The 19,925-nt window shown below is 40.4% G+C and overlaps 1 protein-coding gene across 1 annotated transcript; it reads right to left on the minus strand.

Moving 5' to 3' along the window:
* Positions 1-167: 167 nt before the first annotated feature.
* On the minus strand, positions 168-15,682 carry LOC141798726 (uncharacterized). Its single transcript, XM_074680531.1, has 16 exons — positions 15,564-15,682; positions 14,612-14,698; positions 13,983-14,408; positions 12,222-13,845; positions 10,585-10,848; positions 9,952-10,392; positions 9,234-9,671; positions 8,516-8,953; positions 7,357-7,620; positions 7,019-7,273; positions 6,675-6,920; positions 5,479-5,736; positions 5,104-5,406; positions 4,747-5,016; positions 2,239-2,322; positions 168-2,076 (listed from the first exon to the last, which is right to left on the minus strand). The coding sequence occupies exons 3-16, from the start codon at positions 14,359-14,361 to the stop codon at positions 2,010-2,012; spliced, it is 5,331 nt and encodes a 1,776-aa protein (XP_074536632.1). The 5' UTR covers positions 14,362-14,408; positions 14,612-14,698; positions 15,564-15,682; the 3' UTR covers positions 168-2,009.
* Between the last annotated feature and the right edge of the window lie 4,243 nt (positions 15,683-19,925).

The raw sequence follows: 19,925 nt of genomic DNA on the forward strand, positions 1-19,925 counted from the left end.
TTTACGGGCTAAACTAAAATGATGATTCCTAACGAGACGGCTCCTCTTTATTTTTAGCTCAACTTCCGTTTACTTCCTTCAAAATAAAAGCCCACCATGAAACTTTAATACGTAAATTTTATTTAGTTAAAGCACCCTTTATAGAAGAGAATCACAAGTTGCTTCCCGGGAAAAAAATTAAAATAAGATTATGACAGCATAAAACATTAAAAATGAAGGGGCAGTATAAAGGAGAGTACAATATGCACACAGAAGACTTTTATTTACATTTGCTGTGCAGACTGAAAATTTTCTTTCCAACAAAGAGACCACAGTACATTATTTTGGTACTCACACTTGGCACCTGTCCTCATAGGTAAAACTAAAAAAAAATGTAGGTCCCTGTATCCTTGTGTTCTGCACATCAGGAGAATACTTTGTGTGGCACTGTATGGCACATCAAATGTTAGGCCATAATCAGAACATATATTCAGCAGTTGCTAAGACCCAGTGCTGTTAAAGGGAAAAAATTGCCAAATCATCATCAGTTGTTTATATAGATTGTCCATGTGCAGGTTAAAGAGTGCTCACTCCAAAGAGGAAGGACATTTTATCTCCCCGTTTAATTTACATACTCTGGTTGGCATACCAATATGCCATAAACCTTGCCATATAGTTACTTAGTTTCAGAAACAACTTTCAATGATTGACAAGATCTAAGGCCATAGGAGCATCAACAAATCCTACCCGGACTGAAGAGTTTACCCTCCTGTATCCCTCAACAGCTTCTTTCAAGGCATAAATACAAAGACAGTACCATGATTCAATTTATAGCCAGACTGGTTATCTGTGGTGCAAAGGAATGTAGAAATCCAACCTAAAGAATACACCCAACGAACTTTGACACTACAGTGGCTAAAGCAACAACTTCCCTATACATTTATTTATAGCAAAACAGCAGATAATGGATAAAAAGAAATTAAAAAGGAAAAACACAATTCATAAATTGACAGGAGTTAACAGAAAATAACTGTCCATTCAGGCAAGATAATCAATAAAAGGCTGACAAATGCTGAAAAATTTGGTAAGATTGCCCATCAAGCCATACTGGATTTTCTCCATGTATGGTACAAATGTGAGTTCAGTTAGCTGGTCTTGAACTGGGGCATAGTGTGTGACCTTTAGGAATAATATCACTTTCTTAGCAATTACCACACCATACATGACTTTGATTAGATGGAGAATACCCAAATGACGCTGTCTCTGTGTCTGCTTTAAACACACAGTCATTCATTCCAGAAAACCAGTTGACTATCTCAAGTCTAATGATAAATCCATTTCAACTCAAATAAACTTCTACCTTAAACCGGACAGTTTTTTAAATTTGTAGTTTCTAGTTGGTACCATTTATGGAAAGTTCCTTAAATCCTAAAACTGAGAATGATTCACTGATAGAAACTTTATTGCAAAACTTTTTAGTGTTAAATAACATTTAAGTAACAGTCTTAATAACAGTTAAGACACAAAGAGATATTTATACCAATATTTCAAGTAACAGGATGTAAATTTTGTGTTGCTCGTTGTGAGCCGAGTAAGCTGTATGATGATTGGATGATCTGTCTGAGGCCGATTCCCTTTTTGTTTGACAGTGAAATGAGCCAGCCAGCGATCTTGAAGTATAACCCTCCACTGGAGCATCTTCAGAGTTCTACATTTACTTGTTCTGGACTGATCCGGAGGCTTTATCGATCCCCAGCGAGTTTACTTTTCTTAAGAACGACGAGCGTTGTGTTCAAAGTTTCTCTCTCTTTTCACCAATAAGCAGCTACAGCTGCGGAGCTTCTCCCCCTGACACTCACACTTACAGCCTGTCGTAGTCTCAGGTAGCAGCTCCTGCTGCTAACAAGCTGACACGGAGGGTAAAATTTACATTTAAATTAATAAACAAATTTATGATGTAGGCCGGAAATAAATGAGCTTCTCCACCTTGACTGACCAGCATCCGCCACAGTCCCAGAGTGACGCCTGGTTCACCAAATTTCAAACTGTTCCAGTGCCTTAAAAGGTGTTTGGTCCACAATGTCGTTCCCAAAGAGTCTATAAAAAACACCAAAGCAGAAAGAGCAAACATCACTCATCCAGCCAGAATCATGTGTTTCAGCATAAAGTGAAACAAGTTGTCATTCTGAAGACTTATCTGAAGACTATCACTTTAAAAATCTACGAAGAGGAATAGTGCACTCATGAATTCAAGCTCACCGAACAGTTTCAATGTTGGGGTTGATGTTGACCAGTCCAAGCAACGTGGAAGTTGATTCATCAGTGATCTTGTTGTGGCTCAGGCTGCAAAGGGCACAAAAATCAAAGTGACACAGTGTAAAGAGCATCACATTATCTGGTGGTGTGAGCTGCTGATCCTGTCATGGATTGTCTCCAGGACATCTGTCATTATCGATATCATAAAAAAAATCAGAGTCAGTAGTTCATCAGGCACAGTAGGTGTCACCAAACTTTTTTCACTGACATGACATGTTCTTTTGTCAACGATCCTGTGGATGAAGGTGCAGCATTACTGCCCAGAGAATGAAAAATGTGTCAGGAGTTGATTATCAGACCACACATCTTGCATTTCCAGACAGTTGCCTTATTGAGCGGCACAGTTTCACATCTCAATCATTTGCATACACAACTTAATCCGTCCTCATATTTAAAACATTACTGCTCGCGATCATGCGCTCATGTCCCAGCAGATATTGTGTGTTGCACTGTTTCTTTGCAAACAGAAGTTTTTGTATAATATCGGAGATGCTGAGCATTTAGGTAAGGCAGCTGTACGCAGAGCCCCACCATGAACTGGCTTTTACCAGTCTTAGTGGTTTTCCTCTTCTTCCTGTTTGCTGAGTAGAAGTCTGCATTTGTTTAATTGGGCTTAGTTATTTTACAGAACATGATTTTTGGAATAAAACCACTACACAGCCAAACAGCCACTTAATATTTACTCTACAATGTAAAACATGTAAAAAATTGAGGTAACCGGGGCTCCATTAATGATGGCTTTTTATGGTTGGGCTGCACACGCTTAACTCAAGGTGAAACTACTCCAAGTTGATTTAACTGACTCAAATCAGCTGTTCTGAAACCGAGAACTCAGAGTTTTCTATTTTAAAGTAGATCAACTCACAGTTCAGAATTAGACTCAGAGTTTGTTAAAACTGCTTTGCGAAACAGACCCCTGAAAAGACATTACATATTGTAACTCCACATTATCTGATATATTATATCAGCTACAAAACAGACCCCGACACCTAATCCAGGTTTAAAGGTCCCATATTGTGCAAAAATCACTTTATTAAGTCTTTTAAAGAAATTTGTGGGTCTTTGGCTTTCCTCCCAGCCCACAAAATGTGACATTTAATGACAAAAACTGTACTCAGTAGCGCTTGTGAACATAAAATCTTGACCTAAAACGAGCTGTTTGGAATTTGGGGATTTGCCGATGTCAGCGGTTCCCTTTTTTGACCAATCAGGAGCAAGTCTGATCTGATTGGTCCACCGGAGGTCACCCCTGAACCTCCTCCCCGCCCACTCCCCTCCCCGCTGCTGGAGAGAAATCTCTCCAGCAGCGGGGAGGGGAATGCCAAAGTTGAAGAGCCATCACTGCTTTGTTTTTGGCTGTAAACAGCCACACAGTTCTATGCACAAGCTTCCCATCTCGGAAGACGACAAGACTAAGTGGCAAGAGTTCATTTATAAAGGAAATGTGCCAGCTACACTCAGTAAAACTGTGCATGTGTGTACTAGTCACTTCACAGCCGACTGCTTTCCAACTTTGGACAGTACAACAGAGGGCTAGCAAATAGACTGGTCCTGAATCCAGGCGCATTACCAACCATCCTCCAAAAAACCTCGGACCCTGGAAATGTGAGTATTTTAAATGCTGTGTGCTGTGAAGCAGATGAAAGAGCTTTTCCTCAGTGTCCCCCCTGTCTCTGTGTTAGCTTCAGGATGCTAACTTTAGCTGCGGTTAGCCTGTTGTTTTAGCCTGTAATGTTATGGCAAATGAGCTTCACTGTTTTCTAAACATTGTGCACTCTGAGCTTGTGGCGCCGCTCTCAGTGATGCGGAATATAAGATTGGTATTTATTTATTTATAAATTCATGTAGTTTTACGGTGTTTGAGAAAAATTACATCTTTAAATCCCCAACTGTCCGTGAGCGAAATTTGAGTTGTGCGAAAGTGATCACGTCACTGTGAGCAGCTGGCGAGTGAGTGAGTAGTGTTTGTAATGTTGTTTTCATTTTGCTGAGTGAGTGGACTATGTGGACAGCTTCATCTAATTCACTTGTGAGTAGGGAATGAGTGAGGGATTTCAGAAACAACCCAGGTGTATTTAACAAATGCACATCTGACCCCTAAAGTTAATGTAACAACAAAGACCAAGCTAACAGGAGCATTGCTTCTTTTTTTCAACCTTGTTACTAACAGCTGAATTTTCTATGTACCAGTCTCACCATCGCAGAGTCACGATTTATCATTAGTTTACTGTGACTGCAGTTTATGAACTGCAGCTACTTTCTGATGGTACTTACAGAGTTGGCACATCAGAGAACAAGATTCTAACATTTCTCTGAAGATATTTAAGACCAGAGGACGGTGCGGAGATATCTATTTGTGTGATTTGTAGCTTCCATATTATTACCTCCATCACACACTAACAATGCTCCAGCTAACTTTGCATTATATACATTAATGTTTCATGAACTCACTCCAGGACTTGTACTTTGTGCAGGTTCTCCATGAGTGTAACCAGCAGCTGGTTGGTTAGCTGGCAGTAGCTCAGGTCCAGCTCTGTCAGCTCCTCAGCGTAGTCCAGCACCAAGGCCAAGGCTTCACAGGCCATCTGATCCAGTTTGGTGTGACTGAGAACCAGCTCTCCACCCAGGGCTCCACACAAGGACCTTACTCGACTCACTGAGTCCCACTCAGGGGCCAAACGAACCAGGGACACCATCTGGAGGAGGACGACTTTACTGGCTCTGGAGAGGAAACCAGAGCAGCGTGTTAAGATTTGAAATTATGAATAAAACTAAAGCCAGGATCTTGGTCATTTTGTAGTCCCCTACTTGAGCTGGACTCTGTCTAGGACAGGAAACAGCAGGTCCAGTCCACTGTCCTCCACCTCACAGTCCTGCAGTTGGAGCTCTGTGTCCTGGCTACTGAATCTCAGGACGGTGACGATGGCCCTGCAGTCAGAGAAACTGAGACAGAGGGTCTCACTCTGACCCTCTGCTGACAGATTCACATGAGAGGAGCAGGACAGGTCCAACCTGTGTTGCAGACTCCTGAGCAGACTGACGGCTCTGTCCTGCGGGGCAGCAGAGGCAGCACAGCAGTGGACGATCCTGAGCAGCAGATCCCTGTCAACACTGGAAGAAAAGTGGTTTCAAGCACACTGCTGACACATCCATGTTCACGGGAAACCAGCGTTAATGTCTGACCTGAGCTGAGAAACTTTCTCCAGCACCAAGAGGATGGAGTTGATTTCCTCTGTCGGTACGGAGGTCCACATGAGGTTCAGCTTCACCCAATTACTGTGTCTGAGGGTGTAGAGCAGAGCTTCACAGTCCTCCGAGTCCATCTCTCTGCAGGTCAGGTTGAGCTCATGATCAAATGATTTCAGTAAAGCGGGTATAACGGGACTGGCACGAGTCCTGTAGATCTCTTTGATGGCATTCAGCACAAAGCTGGGAGAGAGCCTGAAAGCAAAAAGTGAATTCATGGAAGTGTCTGTATATAACAAGGGTCTTCAACCTGCGGCTCTTTGACTCTTTTGCAGTAGCTCCTTGTAGCTTAAAAAAAACACTATTGAAATAAAGAATTCTTATTTTTCTTACAGAGGGTATTGATGATTAAAGTCAATGTACATGCTTAATATGTGGCTAATATTAGCTTCAATCAAAAATCAATCAAAAATGATTAGTTAAGCGACATTATCGATATGTTATGAAATTCAAGTTTGCTTAAGAAATTCTGACATTTTTAATTTGTTTTGCAAATTTTTGGAATTTCTGCATTGAATGAACTTAAGTATCCTTTTATTTATTTATTTTTTCAAATTTTTTGAAATTTCAAAATTGTGTAAAATTTTGAAATTTCTGCAATTTTCAAACATTTTTGCAAATTTTTAAATTTCTGCATTTTTTCAATTTTTCAAAATTTTGAAATTTTGCAACATTTGATATTTACGAGATTGCTGATTATTTTAAGTTGAATTTTTTTTAAATCTTATGCAAATTTATAATATTTCAGAAATATATGCAACTTTATTTTTATTTTTTTTCATTTTTTTCAAATTTGTGAAATAAAAAAAATGTTAATTTATTTTTAAAAAAAAAGCTGAGACACAACATTTACAGTCACATAAACTCATAAAACTTCATTCAAATAATTAATCACTAGTTTTTAAATATGAATAGAATTTTAAACATTTTGTTGTTTTTATTGTGAAGATTAAGTAGATTCTGTGGCTCCTGAATGACTTCAATCCAGGTGTGCTGAGGAAAAATGGCTCCTATGGAAGTAAAGGTTGCAGACCCCTGGTATATAACATAGACAGCAGGAGTCCAGACTGATAAAACCGCGCACACATATCCAGACCATGTCCTTTTCATGGGTCACAGAAACACTAACAAACCTTTTGAACAGAACCCTGTCCAGAAAGGCGAGCAGCCGCGTGAAGCTCTCCAGGAGGAAGCTGTTTTTCCTCAGGTTCACAGTAACAGTCTGAGGTGAAGACTCCAAAAGATGATGAAGAAGCTCCCAGTTCAGACAGACGGGGGTCAGGTCTCCACCAACCTTACTCAAATAGGACCTGGTTAAGTCCTTGTCTTGAGTTTCATGAAGGACAGCAAGTAGTGACTCTGAAACTTCCCCACTCAGTCTGTCAGAGAAAATGTGTCTTAATAAAAGTATCACAGCACAGAGATCTTGACATGTCTTGTAACAGCAGTGGTTGATTAGAAAGGTGAGAAAACTTACCTGATAGTCAGAGGGCCTTCATGAAGCAGGAAGGGAATCAGACTCTGAGCAGGGATCCTGGACTCTGTCAGGTCTAACTGTCTGACTTTCCAGTATCGCAGCAGGGATGCCAAACTGCTGACAACCCTCAGCATCTTTCTCTCTGACGGTTGTTGTTTCTGGGAGGAAAGGGAAAGCTCCCCGGTCACAGATAGACGGTTCACTCTCCCTCTTCTTACCCATCCACACAGAAGCAAGGCCACGCCGTCTGAAAGCCTGAGATGCAAACCCAGAATACAGACATTAAGCTGGAAAAGACTGTTAGGAAAACAGAAAGACACAATTTGTATGACAAAGACCTCAGACTGCGTAGACTTCTTGTGTGTCTGAAAAGAAGTGAGGCTCCTCGGACAGAAGTCTTTGTGGGTTTGAGGACCAGATCCACTTTAGAACCACAAAGACCGAGAACCCGTCCAATAGACTTGCACAGTTTGCTGGGTAACTCTTCAGGTAACGTGAGGCTGAAGCCGAGAAGCTGCAGCAGAGAAACCAACTGCTCAGCCTCCTGTCTGGATCTCACTGACAAGCATTTACACACACGCTGGAAAAACTCTGGACCACAGCTGAAACAGAAAAAGAGAAATGTGAACACAACAAAAGACAAATACTGCTAGGAATAAAAAACATATCCCCTCTTTCATAAAAACACAAAAAACACATTGAATGAGATGAAAACTGTGAATAAGATAAAAAAAAATCAAAGAAAAAAGTTTACAATTATATGGGATTTGTCTGATTACCTGAGCTGTGAGATATAAGGCACACACTGCAGGAAAGTCCTCACTTCACTCTCTTCACATGAACAGTCCCACAGCTTCACAGGTTTCTTCTCTGGTTGGAGTTTCAGCACTTCCAGGAGGATGGAGGTCTTTCTCTTTGAGAGGTTTATGATCCAGACTGAAGGAGTTAACTTGAAAACTGACTTAAGCAATGGAAGGACACTCAGGTTTGATCCAGTCTCATAGTCCTTTATGAAGGAGCACAGATCAAGAAGAAAATCACATCTTTCAACCTCAAAATCATCATATTCATCATAGGATTGAAAGGGGAATGTTTTATATGAGCACAGTGATGCTAACAGCTCCAGTGTTTTCTCTCCTGTTCGCTGATCTCTCTCTGCTGCTGCACAGAACAGTCTGCCACACAACTTGACTCCGTTTTCAGCCAAGTAATAGAAACTGAAACATAAGGTAAAATATTTGTCATGATGTGATGTAAGCAGCAGAAAAACAAAACATGTTTTAGTGATGGAAGATTTCTACTATTTGCTTACAGATACCTGTTCACAAACAGAGAACAGTTCATCTACTCTATCTCAAACTGTGATGACTCTGTACCACATCCATCTAATGTAAGATACTTGTGTCCTAAAAACTCTGAATGTCACAGTGATCTGACTAAGATGGAGGAGCACACCTCAACAAGTGAGCACTAATGTGTGAAGAACTGTTCATTTACCTGAGCTGTGAGATATAAGGCAGACACTGCAGGAAAGTCCTCACTTCACTCTCTTCACATGAACAGCCCCGCAGCTCCACAGATTTCTTCTCTGGTTGGAGTTTCAGCACTTCCAGGAGGATGGAGGTCTTTCTCTTTGAGAGGTCTATGCTCCAGACTGAAGGAGTTGACTTGAAAACTGGCTTTAGAGATGGAAGGACACTCAGGCTTTTTTCAGTCTCATATTTCTTTATGTAGGAGCACAGATCAAGAAGAAAATCACATCTTTCAACCTCAAAATCATCATATTCCTCATAGGATTGAAAGGGGAATGTTTGATATGAGCACAGTGATGCTAACAGCTCCAGTGTTTTCTCTCCTGTTTGCTGATCTCTCTCTGCTGCTGCACAGAACAGTCTGCCACACAACTTGACTCCATTTTCAGACCTGTCAATGAAACTGAAACATAAGGTAAAATATTTGTCATGATGTGATGTAAGCAGCAGAAAAACAAAACATGTTTTAGTAATGGAAGATTTCTACTATTAGCTTACAGATACCTGTTTACAAACAGAGAACAGTTAATCTACTCTATCTCAAACTGTGATGACTCTGTACCACATCCATCTAATGTCAAATACTTGTGTCCTAAAAACTCTGAATGTCACAGTGATCTGACTAAGATGGAGGAGCACACCTCAACAAGTGAGCACTAATGTGTGAAGAACTGTTCATTTACCTGAGCTGTGAGATATAAGGCAGACACTGCAGGAAAGTCATCACTTCACTCTCTTCACATGAACAGCTCCGCAGCTCCACAGATTTCTTCTCTGGTTGGAGTCTCAGCACTTCTAGGAGGATGGAGGTCTTTCTCTTTGAAAGGTCTATGATCCAGACTGAAGGAGCTGACTTGAAAACTGGCTTTAGAGATGGAAGGACACTCGAGCCTGTTTTAGTCTCATAGTCCTTTATGTAGGAGCACAGACCCAGAAGAAAATAACACTCATAGACTCCATAAGTATTATACATATAATAGGATGGAAAGGGGAATGTTTTATATGAGCACAGTGATGCTAACAGCTCCAGTGTTTTCTCTCCTGTTCGCTGATCTCTCTCTGCTGCTGCACAGAACAGACTGCCACAAAACTTGACTCCATTTTCAGACCAGTCATAGAAACTGAAACATAAGGTGAAATACTTGTCATGATGTGATGTAAGCAGCAGAAAAACAAATGTGTGTTAGTGATGAAAGATTTTTACTAAAAGCTTCCAGATACCTGTTCACAAACAGAAAATAGCTCATTTACTCTATCTCAAACTCTGATAACTTTGTACCGTGTCCATTTAATGTAAAAAAACTTGTGTTCTCTAAGAGTTTGGGTGTCACTCTGATACGTATAAGATGGAGGAGAACACCTCATCAGGTGAGCACTGTTGGTGAAGAAGTGTTCATTTACCTGAGCTGTGAGATATAAGGCAGACACTGCAGGAAAGTCCTCACTTCACTCTCTTCACATGAACAGCCCCGCAGCTTCACAGATTTCTTCTCTGGTTGGAGTCTCAGCACTTCCAGGAGGATGGAGGTCTTTCTCTCTGAGAGGTCTATGGTCCAGACTGAAGGAGCTGACTTGAAAACTGACTTTAAAGATGGAAGGACACTCAAGCCTGTTTTAGTCTCATGTCCTTTTATGTAGGAGCACAGGTCCAGAAGAAAATCACATGTGTCAACCTCAGGAGAGAGTCTGATAACATTTGAGAAGCTGATGGGGTATATCTGATGTGAGCACAGTGATGCTAACAGCTCCAGTGTTTTCTCTCCTGTTTGCTGATCTCTCTCTGCTGCTGCACAGAACAGACTGCCACACAACTTGACTCCGTTTACAGACCAGTCATAGAATCTGAAACATAATGTGAAATATTTTTGTCATTTTATGTTGATGCTTAACGAAAAATGAATGTGAAATAAAATGATTTACAGGCAATTTTTGGTAACAGGCCTAATTTTCTTGCTGCTTGGTGAGTACTGTTAATTATTGATCCACATCTTTTTGTAACTCATATGTTTGTTAGATCAACCAGAAGCTGCTCACCTGAGGGAAGTGATGCAAGGCAAAGCTTTAAAGAGGGATCCGCTCAGCCTTGGACAGGCGGTAATTTCTCTGCTGTCCCAGTGAAGGCAAACATCCACCTTCATTTGATTCTTCTGTAAGAAGTCTGCTGCCCCATTACACAGCTCCCCATTGCCCTGAAGAGGGAGGCAGAAATGATTTCCATCACAGCTCACCAGCTGTGGGTCATTGAGCTGTGCTCCTTCAAAGAAAATCCTCCACAGCTGTTGTGGCAGAGGGTCACACCTGTAATTCAAAGAATAAGACAATTCCCACATTATAAACACAGCAGAGAAATAATTAGGGATGGGTATCAAAAACTGGTTCCTGTTAAGAATCGCTAAAAAAATTTCAATCCATCAACGTCAACAGCCTTTATGCTTAACGATTTCCTTTTCGATTCTTCACACTACGCTGGAGCTGCAGGACCTATCGTCAACTAGTCTGCCACATCTACCATATCTTAACAGACAGATAACAGCTTCCCAAGAAAACTCTGATTACGGAATTTTGCTTTAAGCTTAACTTAAGAACTAAAAACACAAAGCAACTTGCATTACTCTCTCACGCGAGATTCCTAAGCAATACATTCAACATAGACATGCACCGATCAATTGGTGCAGATTTCCTCAATCTTGGGGGATCAGGGATTGGTGATCGGCCCATCCTTCCATATGAAACTGATCTCATATACCTCCGGGAAGGTCTGACAGCCAGTCTTTGTTGCTTTTTGCTCTGAGACCTAAAACTCAGGACACTGTATTGTTTTTTTAAGTAAAAACAACAAGATTTTATTGTTTCACAGGTATTGTTCAATGATTTTCAATAAAACAAGATTGGAACATTGAAGGTATCGGCCCAATCAGTATCAGCAGGTCAGGCTTTTTAAAGATCGGTGATCGGTGCACCCCTAATTCAACATGTTATACATATCCTTATTTACCAAAAACAATATTAACAAAACAGCGCTATCTTGATGCTAACGTAAATTGGATATTGCACTGATATGCTAGCAGCTAGCATACATCAGTATGTCTTCAGTTTTCAACTTTCATCACAGAACATATCCCAATTACTCTTTGTAAACAATACTGGAAACTCCAAATGTAAAAATACTTGCTTGGCTCATGGCTGGTTTCATAACTAAAGCAAGGTTCCAAACATCTCAAACAATTGCCGTAACCAAATCACTAGAAACACTAGATAACCTACTTCAGGCAATAACATATTATAGTACAACGTCCGTGCCGTGTGATTTTTACTTATCTACGCCAGAAATATCCAGATCCAGTGACCAATTTTATATTTACTGACTTATAAACTCAATTAAATGTTTTTGACACAGAAAACCTGTAAAGTCTACTTTCTGTACAGAGAAAAATTAATGGGAGGACTTGATAAGGGAATCGATGACGAATTGGATCGATAAGCAGAATTGATAAGTGCATTAGTATTAATAAGATCTTATATCCATCCCTAGAAGTAAAAGTATTTAATTGCAGACACTGATATTTTTATCCAGCTCTTACATATATTAATCCTTATATGGTCATGGGCTCATTTATTTCACCTGTTTCCATGTTTTTATTGAGCAGTACTGTGACATGTTTAATACATACCATAAGACATTATCAAGGCATCCAAACAGGCTTGTCATTCCTTGTTCCGATACAGACACATCCTCAAGGTTCAGCCGAACCTTCCTCTCCTTCGACAGAGTGACCACGTTGGCCACAGCACAGCAAAGGTAGGAATCAAGACTCTCACCACTGAGATCAAGATGATAGTCAAGAGTTTCCAGGAAGCAGACACATGCAGCAGGACACTGTGACTCATACAAGCACTGGCATACGAAGAGCAGGTCCGCATCAGGTTCACCGTCTTCAGTACACTCACAATAAAATGTGTTTATCATGTCCTTGAAGATCCAGCTAGATGTGCTTTTTAACTTCTGAGCTGGAATAAGATGTTCCAACAAACTCGGGCTCTTCTCAGTCAACAGTCGACACATGAAAGGGATGAGGTGTTTCATGTGTTTCCCCTCCTCTGTGAGGCATTGCTGAAAAACATCCTTAATCTGATCTGGATTCTTCAGGAGCCACAGAGCTGCAAAAAACTCTTGTACTGTGTAGTGGAGAAACGCATATGTTTTTCTTGTTTCAGTGGGAGCCACTTTCTCAGACAGTGGTTTCAGGAAGCAGAGCACACAGCTGTCTTCATAAGGAAGGTCCGTCAAAATAACAGTTTTCCTTTTGGTTGCATGAAAAGCAAGTTCAGCCAAAGAAAGGATTTTATCTTTCTCCTCCTTGATGAAGCGATTGAGGGAGCTGGATTTGTTTTCTCTGCTCATTTCAAGGCAATACCGGACGATATTGATATATATTTCTGTCATGCTGCATGGCTGTGGTAAGGCTTCTGATGTCTTTGATAAAAAACAGGCAGCCACCATCAGAGCGTACATCGGGACGTGGCAAAGGGTGAACAACTCCAAGTGACACAAAACCTTCTTGTGGTTCTCGCCAAGAAATACTGAGAAGTAGTTTTTGATGGTCTGTTCACTGAAGCCTTTCACTTCAACCCTGACAAAGTCTCCAGAAAGGAAGTCGTCTTCATTATCTGGTCTGCAGGTTAGGATGACTTTGGCATCAGGAAGAAGGTCCTTCTCGATAATTCTTTTCACCAGTGAAGAGGAGAGATCAGTGATTCCATCAAAAATCAATGTGACATGATCAGAGTTCTTCTTTATGTCCTCTAAGACCTCCTCTTTACCTTCATCTGGCTCACTGTACACACTGAAAAGAAGTTCCTCCAAGCTCATCCTTCCTGTGAAGTGTGATGTTTCTCTCATGTCAAAGTAAAACATGTAATCCAGCTCCTTGTTCTCGCTTTCTGCCCAGAGTTTTAACATTTCATGACAAAGTGCCGTCTTTCCAATTCCAGGTTTACCAACCAGGAGTATGTTTTTCTCAATTTTCACCAGGTCATTTAGAGACATGCTGGGTTTTCCCTCAGGAATATACGTCTTGAGCTTTTTGGGGCGACTCATCTTGCCTTTTTTGCTCTTAAACTTCTTTGTTTTAGATGGAGGTTCCCGTTCTTGTGTGTCTAATACCAGCGGATTGTAGCACAGATCTGGGTTGTAGTTTTCATCAAACAGTTTTTTATTTGTCATCCAAAATTCAGAAGACTTTTTGAGTGCTTTTGTTTTCAGCTTTGACTGGTACTCGTGGCATGACCTTGGACCTGAAATAAATATCAAAGCAGTGAAAATAAATGCTAAATGAAATACCCATACCTTTGATTTGTACACAGATACACAAAGGCACATTACATAAAGTAAATACACCAACCAGTATCGACCAAATAATGCTTTAAAATACCTTGTAAGCAGCCCTTATAATTTTCAGCATCTTCTTTGAAAGGAAAGCAGCTAATCCAGAAGGACAGGTTAAACTCAGAGGAAGCTTCGGTTGTCTCGGAAAGAGTAGAGCCCCTTCCTGAAGCCCTCTTCCATGTCATGTCAATAATCCTGAGGAACTTGTAGCAGGCTTCTTCCCCTTTTTTTATGACCAAGTCCATTAATTTTCTTTTTTTTGTATTGTCATTCTTTTCTGTCTCTAGCTCATCAACCTCTTCATTATGAAGCACTTCTTCCTGATACAGATTGTCGACAATCACTGAGATGTTCCTTAAGTGTCTCACAAGGTGGAGTCTGGCAGACCAGACGTATTCCCGGGCACACTGTGATGTACACGCCATCTTTCCCTGCTTCTGTCTGTTCTACACACAGACCCACCTGCAGTGATCTGGAGAACAAAGATCAGGTAAATATGATTTTCATACAGTGTAAGAATTCATTTATCTCTTATGTTTTAACTATAGTGCCAACTACCCCAAATGTACTTTACCAATGGATTCTTTGGCAAGAGTTTCCAGACATGAATTCGATGAAAGCATAAAACAAATCACCAAACACAAGTTCTGTATTTAAAGACTACAAGATCAATACCTGAGAACTGGTCCTGGAAGTCCTGAAAGTGGTCTTTGATGGGCACGTCTCATATTTCCATGTCTATCTCAGCATAGCATCCACAGTCTGCAAAGAAACAGAAAGGCCTGACTAGCTCCTGAAACAAAAACAGTATTCAGTGACGATATAAACAACTGATATATATATATATATATATATATATATATATATATATATATATATATATATATATATATATATATATATATATATATATGACATTTTAGTTTTTGATTGTATATTTGGTACAGGATTTATGTTTAATGGTTACTTTCTTGTTTTGTTTTCTTTATTCTTACAGTGTGTTTGTGATTACCGCACTGCACAACTGAATAAAAATGATAATAAACCACCTTTACAAAAACAGTCAACCATTGTTGATTTCTCGAGGCTGCCTCTGGAAGTACCGGAAGTCACATACACACCAAGACAAAAAATGCCGTATTTAAAGCAGAAATTAACATGTTTACAGCCTGGTTCAAAAAACGTCTCCTGTCTAAGTAGTTTCACTAACGGCACCCACTGTACGGGGGTGTTTTTTATTTTATTTTTTTTCAAACTCGGTCGTACACAGGATATTAAGGTCGCAAGCTCACCCAATCAGAGGCACAGCTCAGGGTCACGTGACGGACAGGCGCCCTATAGCTGTAGGCGAAGCCCCTGCCACTACCACTATGGCCGCTATAGCCAATGTGCTTTATTTTCCATTTCAGAAACAGACGGGTGACGTCGGGGAGACTGCGTCCGTGTTTTATAGGCTACAGTCTATGGTCATAATACAGGATTCATTAAAAATAAGTTATACTTCAGCGGACTTTTAGAGGCTCATAGACGGGGTTACAAGTGAAACTAGGCAGGGACATCTGTAACTTCTATAGTCCTAATATTAATCTGTCTTGCTAACTTATTATAATAAGTGCTCTGCTCTCACCCTCGGGCTCACCAGGACCGGATGTATCCAAGACAGACAAATTTCAGCGGGTCTGTATATAGAGGAGGCCTCCGTCACCTCCATCGTGGTCCGAACAGAACTTTCAGATCTTTTTTTACTTTCACTTTTGCTGCGAACGTCACATCCTGTTCAAACATTTAAGAAAACGGTCCCTATTCAAAACTCCACCCTCTATGGGAAGTTGTTTTAACATTTAAAAGCTAAGTTTGACTATCCTAAATTAAAATTGTAGCTATCAACAACGTATTTCTGACAAGTTTTAATTGCATTTTAGATAGTCTGAATTTTGATTCAAGATACCTGTAATTCAATCTAGAATGGGTGAAATGTAAAACAGATATCTGTCATTAAATTTTGACTAGGCAAAATGTGGCTGTTTCTTCACACTTTCTTGCCACTGACCTTAAATCTCATCTGGGAACCTTTTCTCATGGCTGATTCTGATGATCTTGAAAAAACTGTAATTATTTCAGTTAGGCCAGCTCCACAGACCATGACAGGTCTTTATGTTCATGAATACGTCCTCATATGTTATTTTAAGTAGTTAGCCACAGACATGTACCATTATCTTGTACAGCAAATCATTATTTTCCTAATTTTAGAACAAAGATACAAGATAAAAGAGCCAAGGAGGTTGCAAGAGCCACAGAGGTCAGAAGTATAAAAGTCATTCTAACAGAATTTAGTATTAAGCAAACTGTAGTTTCTGTATGAATTTGATTTTATTGAAATACAAACAGCATTTTGTAGTTTAAATACATGTAATCTACAAAATTAAGTCATGAAAACAATACTAAGTATGATAATACATGGACAAAAACACTACACAAGCTTTTAAGGAAAGTTTACATGTAATTTTATTCAATTTCTTTGATTGTAAAAAACAGCCCATGACTCTGTCTCCAAATCCTGATGCTCCAGTGCCTGTTGCTCTACATTTGGTACACTTTTGCGGCTCTTCCAAGAGAGCATACAGGTCTGTCGTTTATGTAGAGAGAGAAAACACCCAGAGGAAAGTCCATGTTTCCTTTGTCCTACTCCAGCTCCCATGTGGTGCCACAAAAGCTGGGTCCATGCCACAGCCAGAGCTCAGAGTCTCCTTCACTGTCGCTCAACTCACCACAGATGCTCCAGTGCCCGTTGCTCTACATTGAGGACATGTGGCTCCACATCCATCTCCTGTGGTTCTACATACAGCTCCTCTAGCTCTGCCTCCAGCACTCCTTCAGTATGGTTTGCATCTTTTCCTCACCAGGGATCAGGAGGTTCATGACCTCATTTAGATGAGTATCCCTAGATGTTATGCATCAGCATCTGCAGATTTGAAAACGCTCAGCAGAGATCTAACATCTAATGTAAGTCTTCAGCGGGAGCATACAAGTCTGTCACTTATGGAAGAACAGAAAACACCTAGAGGGAAGTCCATGTTTTCTTTGTCCTGACCAGCTATCATATATTGTATTCCAGTGTGGGACAATTCAATTAAGTTGTGTGATATATTTTTGTTTTGAATAAGACCTTTAACATGGTATCCATCTTTTCCTTGCCTGGGAACAAGAGATTCCTGTCCTCGTTCAGATGAACATTCCTGGATGTTATACATCAGCATCTGCGGATTTGAAAACACACGCTGTTTCCATACAGTTTTACAACTGAGCTTCTTTTGACAGTGATTACATTCATTAATTCATTCAACCATTTTCTTTACTGCTTATCCAGTTCAGGGTCGCGGATGGCTAGAGCCTATCCCAGCTGTTATTGGGCAAGAGGCGGGGTACACCCTGGACTGGTCGCCAGTCAATCACAGGGCTCATAAAGAGACAGACAACTATTCATGCACACAGTCACACCTATGGACTATTTAGAATGACTGATTAATCTGATAGGCATGCTTTTGGACTGTGGGAGGAAGCCGGAGAGAACCCATGCTTGCACAGGGAGAACATGCTAACTCCACACAGAAAGGCCCACCAGCTGAGATGGGAATTGAACCAGTGACCTTGCTGTGAGGCTGCAGCGCTAACCGTTGCACCACCATGCAGCCTGACAGTGGTTACAAACTGGTTCAAATAATATTTTCCAGGTCCATTTACTGTCCACCCCAGCATCATTGCTCATTGATGGCCCTTACATCACAAATGGTGACATCCAGTCGTTCAGGATGTTGGATGTTGCGATTCAGATCTCTGGTAAGCATGTTAGAACAGCTGGGTAGGAAGGGAAGAGTTGAACTGGACAGCAGGTCCTACGTTTCTTGCCTAAAGGGGGAGCTGCCACGTGATGTAGTTTTCAACGCTTCATTTACCAGCTTAAGATACCAATCCACACTCACCTGGACTTCGCGGACTGGTTAGAATACAAACTCCAGGTATAGGAATATATGTCGCAGGAGAGCAGCAGCTCCAAGGATATCAATCCAACACGAAAGGATTCAAAGCCTTTGTGGGCACTCAGGTGACAGAAATCCAGGCCCTTACGGCTGGTGACACCTGGTGGTATGTGGATTCTGCCACCAATCCTGCAGATGACATCACAAGAGAAAAGCCACTCTCTGATTTCAGACTCCCTGCCATTATATCACAGAGAAGATGTGCTCATTAATTCAGATCAAGAAGGTCTTAAAATAGTCACCTTTGCCAGGGATGCATCTGTGCTTCAAGTCGAAACTGTTCTTTCCTTTTTCATAGTTGCTCCTCCTGTTCCCTAAGTGCATGATTGACGAGAAGTCAATGAAGTCATTTGAGCCTCAGCTGTAGCAATTCCAGGCTAACATTTCTGTTAGCTTGCTGTGGCTGTGCATAGCTGCATCCAGCGGTGGCAGCGCCCAGGCCATTGTTAGCTAGCTGCTCATTCTCTGTCTCTTCACTTTGTTTGGCTTTTTTGAAAAAGCTGCTTAGAGGAAGGGACATTTTTTATCACTGCTGTGTCTTTCTCGTCTTTTTCTTTTCGTTTTGTTCTCCTCAATGCTCTGCTGAGCTCCTGGATTTCCATTTTCAGTTGCCTGGCTGGCGCATTTTCCCACAATTCTGTCCGATACATTTGCTTTTAAACCTAAATTCCACTTGAGTGGTTTACTAGCCTGTCACTGATCACAGTTAGTTCATCTTTCATTAGCTCTTTAACCTCTCACAAACACTTCGTTTCCAACAAAGCACTAACACAGAAGAACGTGGGTTACATACAAGGCGTTGGTTGCACTGTCGATCCATAAGCCGGGTCAGTCCAGATAGGTGCCCGTCGCTCCTATCTTGATCCCCATTTCTGCTGACAAATATCAAGGCGACACAGTAAACCCAGGCGATCGCCAAGAGGAGGCAAGCTTGCCTGATGCGACAATGGAGAATGAGTAAGTTCCCCTGGTTTGTTTCTTTATTTTATTTCTCGTTGCCTCATGAACCCCAAAGCCGCACTGTGTCATCACAATAATGAAGCACTTGGAGCAAAAATATTAACGCAAAAAAGACAAATTTGAGGTGCGAAAAGCCAACTTAATGTGTCGTCGAGAGTATAGGACCTCTCCCTGTCATCGTCCTTCTACCAAGTCGTTTAAACCTTCTCTTCTGCCTCTTCTGCTTTGAGGCTTGTTGGTTGGCAAACAACAAAAGGGTGCATTTCTGACATCTACTGGTAAAATATTAACACTTTGACTAATTAATAAATGAATAAATAAATGAATGAATAAGTAAATAAATAAATAAGTCAGATCCTTTTATCAACTTTGTTTGAGGTACTGAAATAATATCTTGTAACACTTCCTCTCATCAAACCTGTGCTGGTAAATTGCCTCCCGCCATCCCAAGTGACACGCTCACCAGAAGCGACGAAATGAACATAAATGGATTCGTTTTTGTTTGTTTTTTTGTTTTTTTTATTGAACATTTTATCAATACAAACCAAAAAGGCATATATCAACATCAAATAGTACAAAAATGATCCAGGTTGAAAATATTCAAGGGAACATTTCAATCCAAAGTATAATGGGACAGCAACATGAACATAAAGGACAGAAAAAGGAAAGAAAAAGATGCCATTTGATTGAGAAATAACTTCAATAACTAAAAACATATTTAAGAAAATAACAAGGTGATAACTCAAAGCAAATTAAAGTCATATAGTAATGAACATAATTTCATGGCTTTCTTATCTTTTACAAATTCCAAGGATTCTCCTTAAAACGTTAACCTCATTCTTCCAATTGTTTAGTGGGCTTAATTTTAAGATATCTTCATTTGTGAAAATAAAAATGTCCTTGTAAAATCAAATAATTAAACAAAAGCTCCAAGTTTCCATCTAAAATAAAAAATACCAAACTTAATATTTTTAACTGACAATGGCAAAATT

The sequence above is a fragment of the Halichoeres trimaculatus genome, unplaced genomic scaffold (genome assembly GCF_033239565.1).
Source record: "Halichoeres trimaculatus isolate MK-OKI-2021-1 unplaced genomic scaffold, fHalTri1.1 fHalTri1_scaffold_11, whole genome shotgun sequence".
In the NCBI taxonomy this organism is placed as follows: Eukaryota; Metazoa; Chordata; class Actinopteri; order Labriformes; family Labridae; genus Halichoeres; species Halichoeres trimaculatus.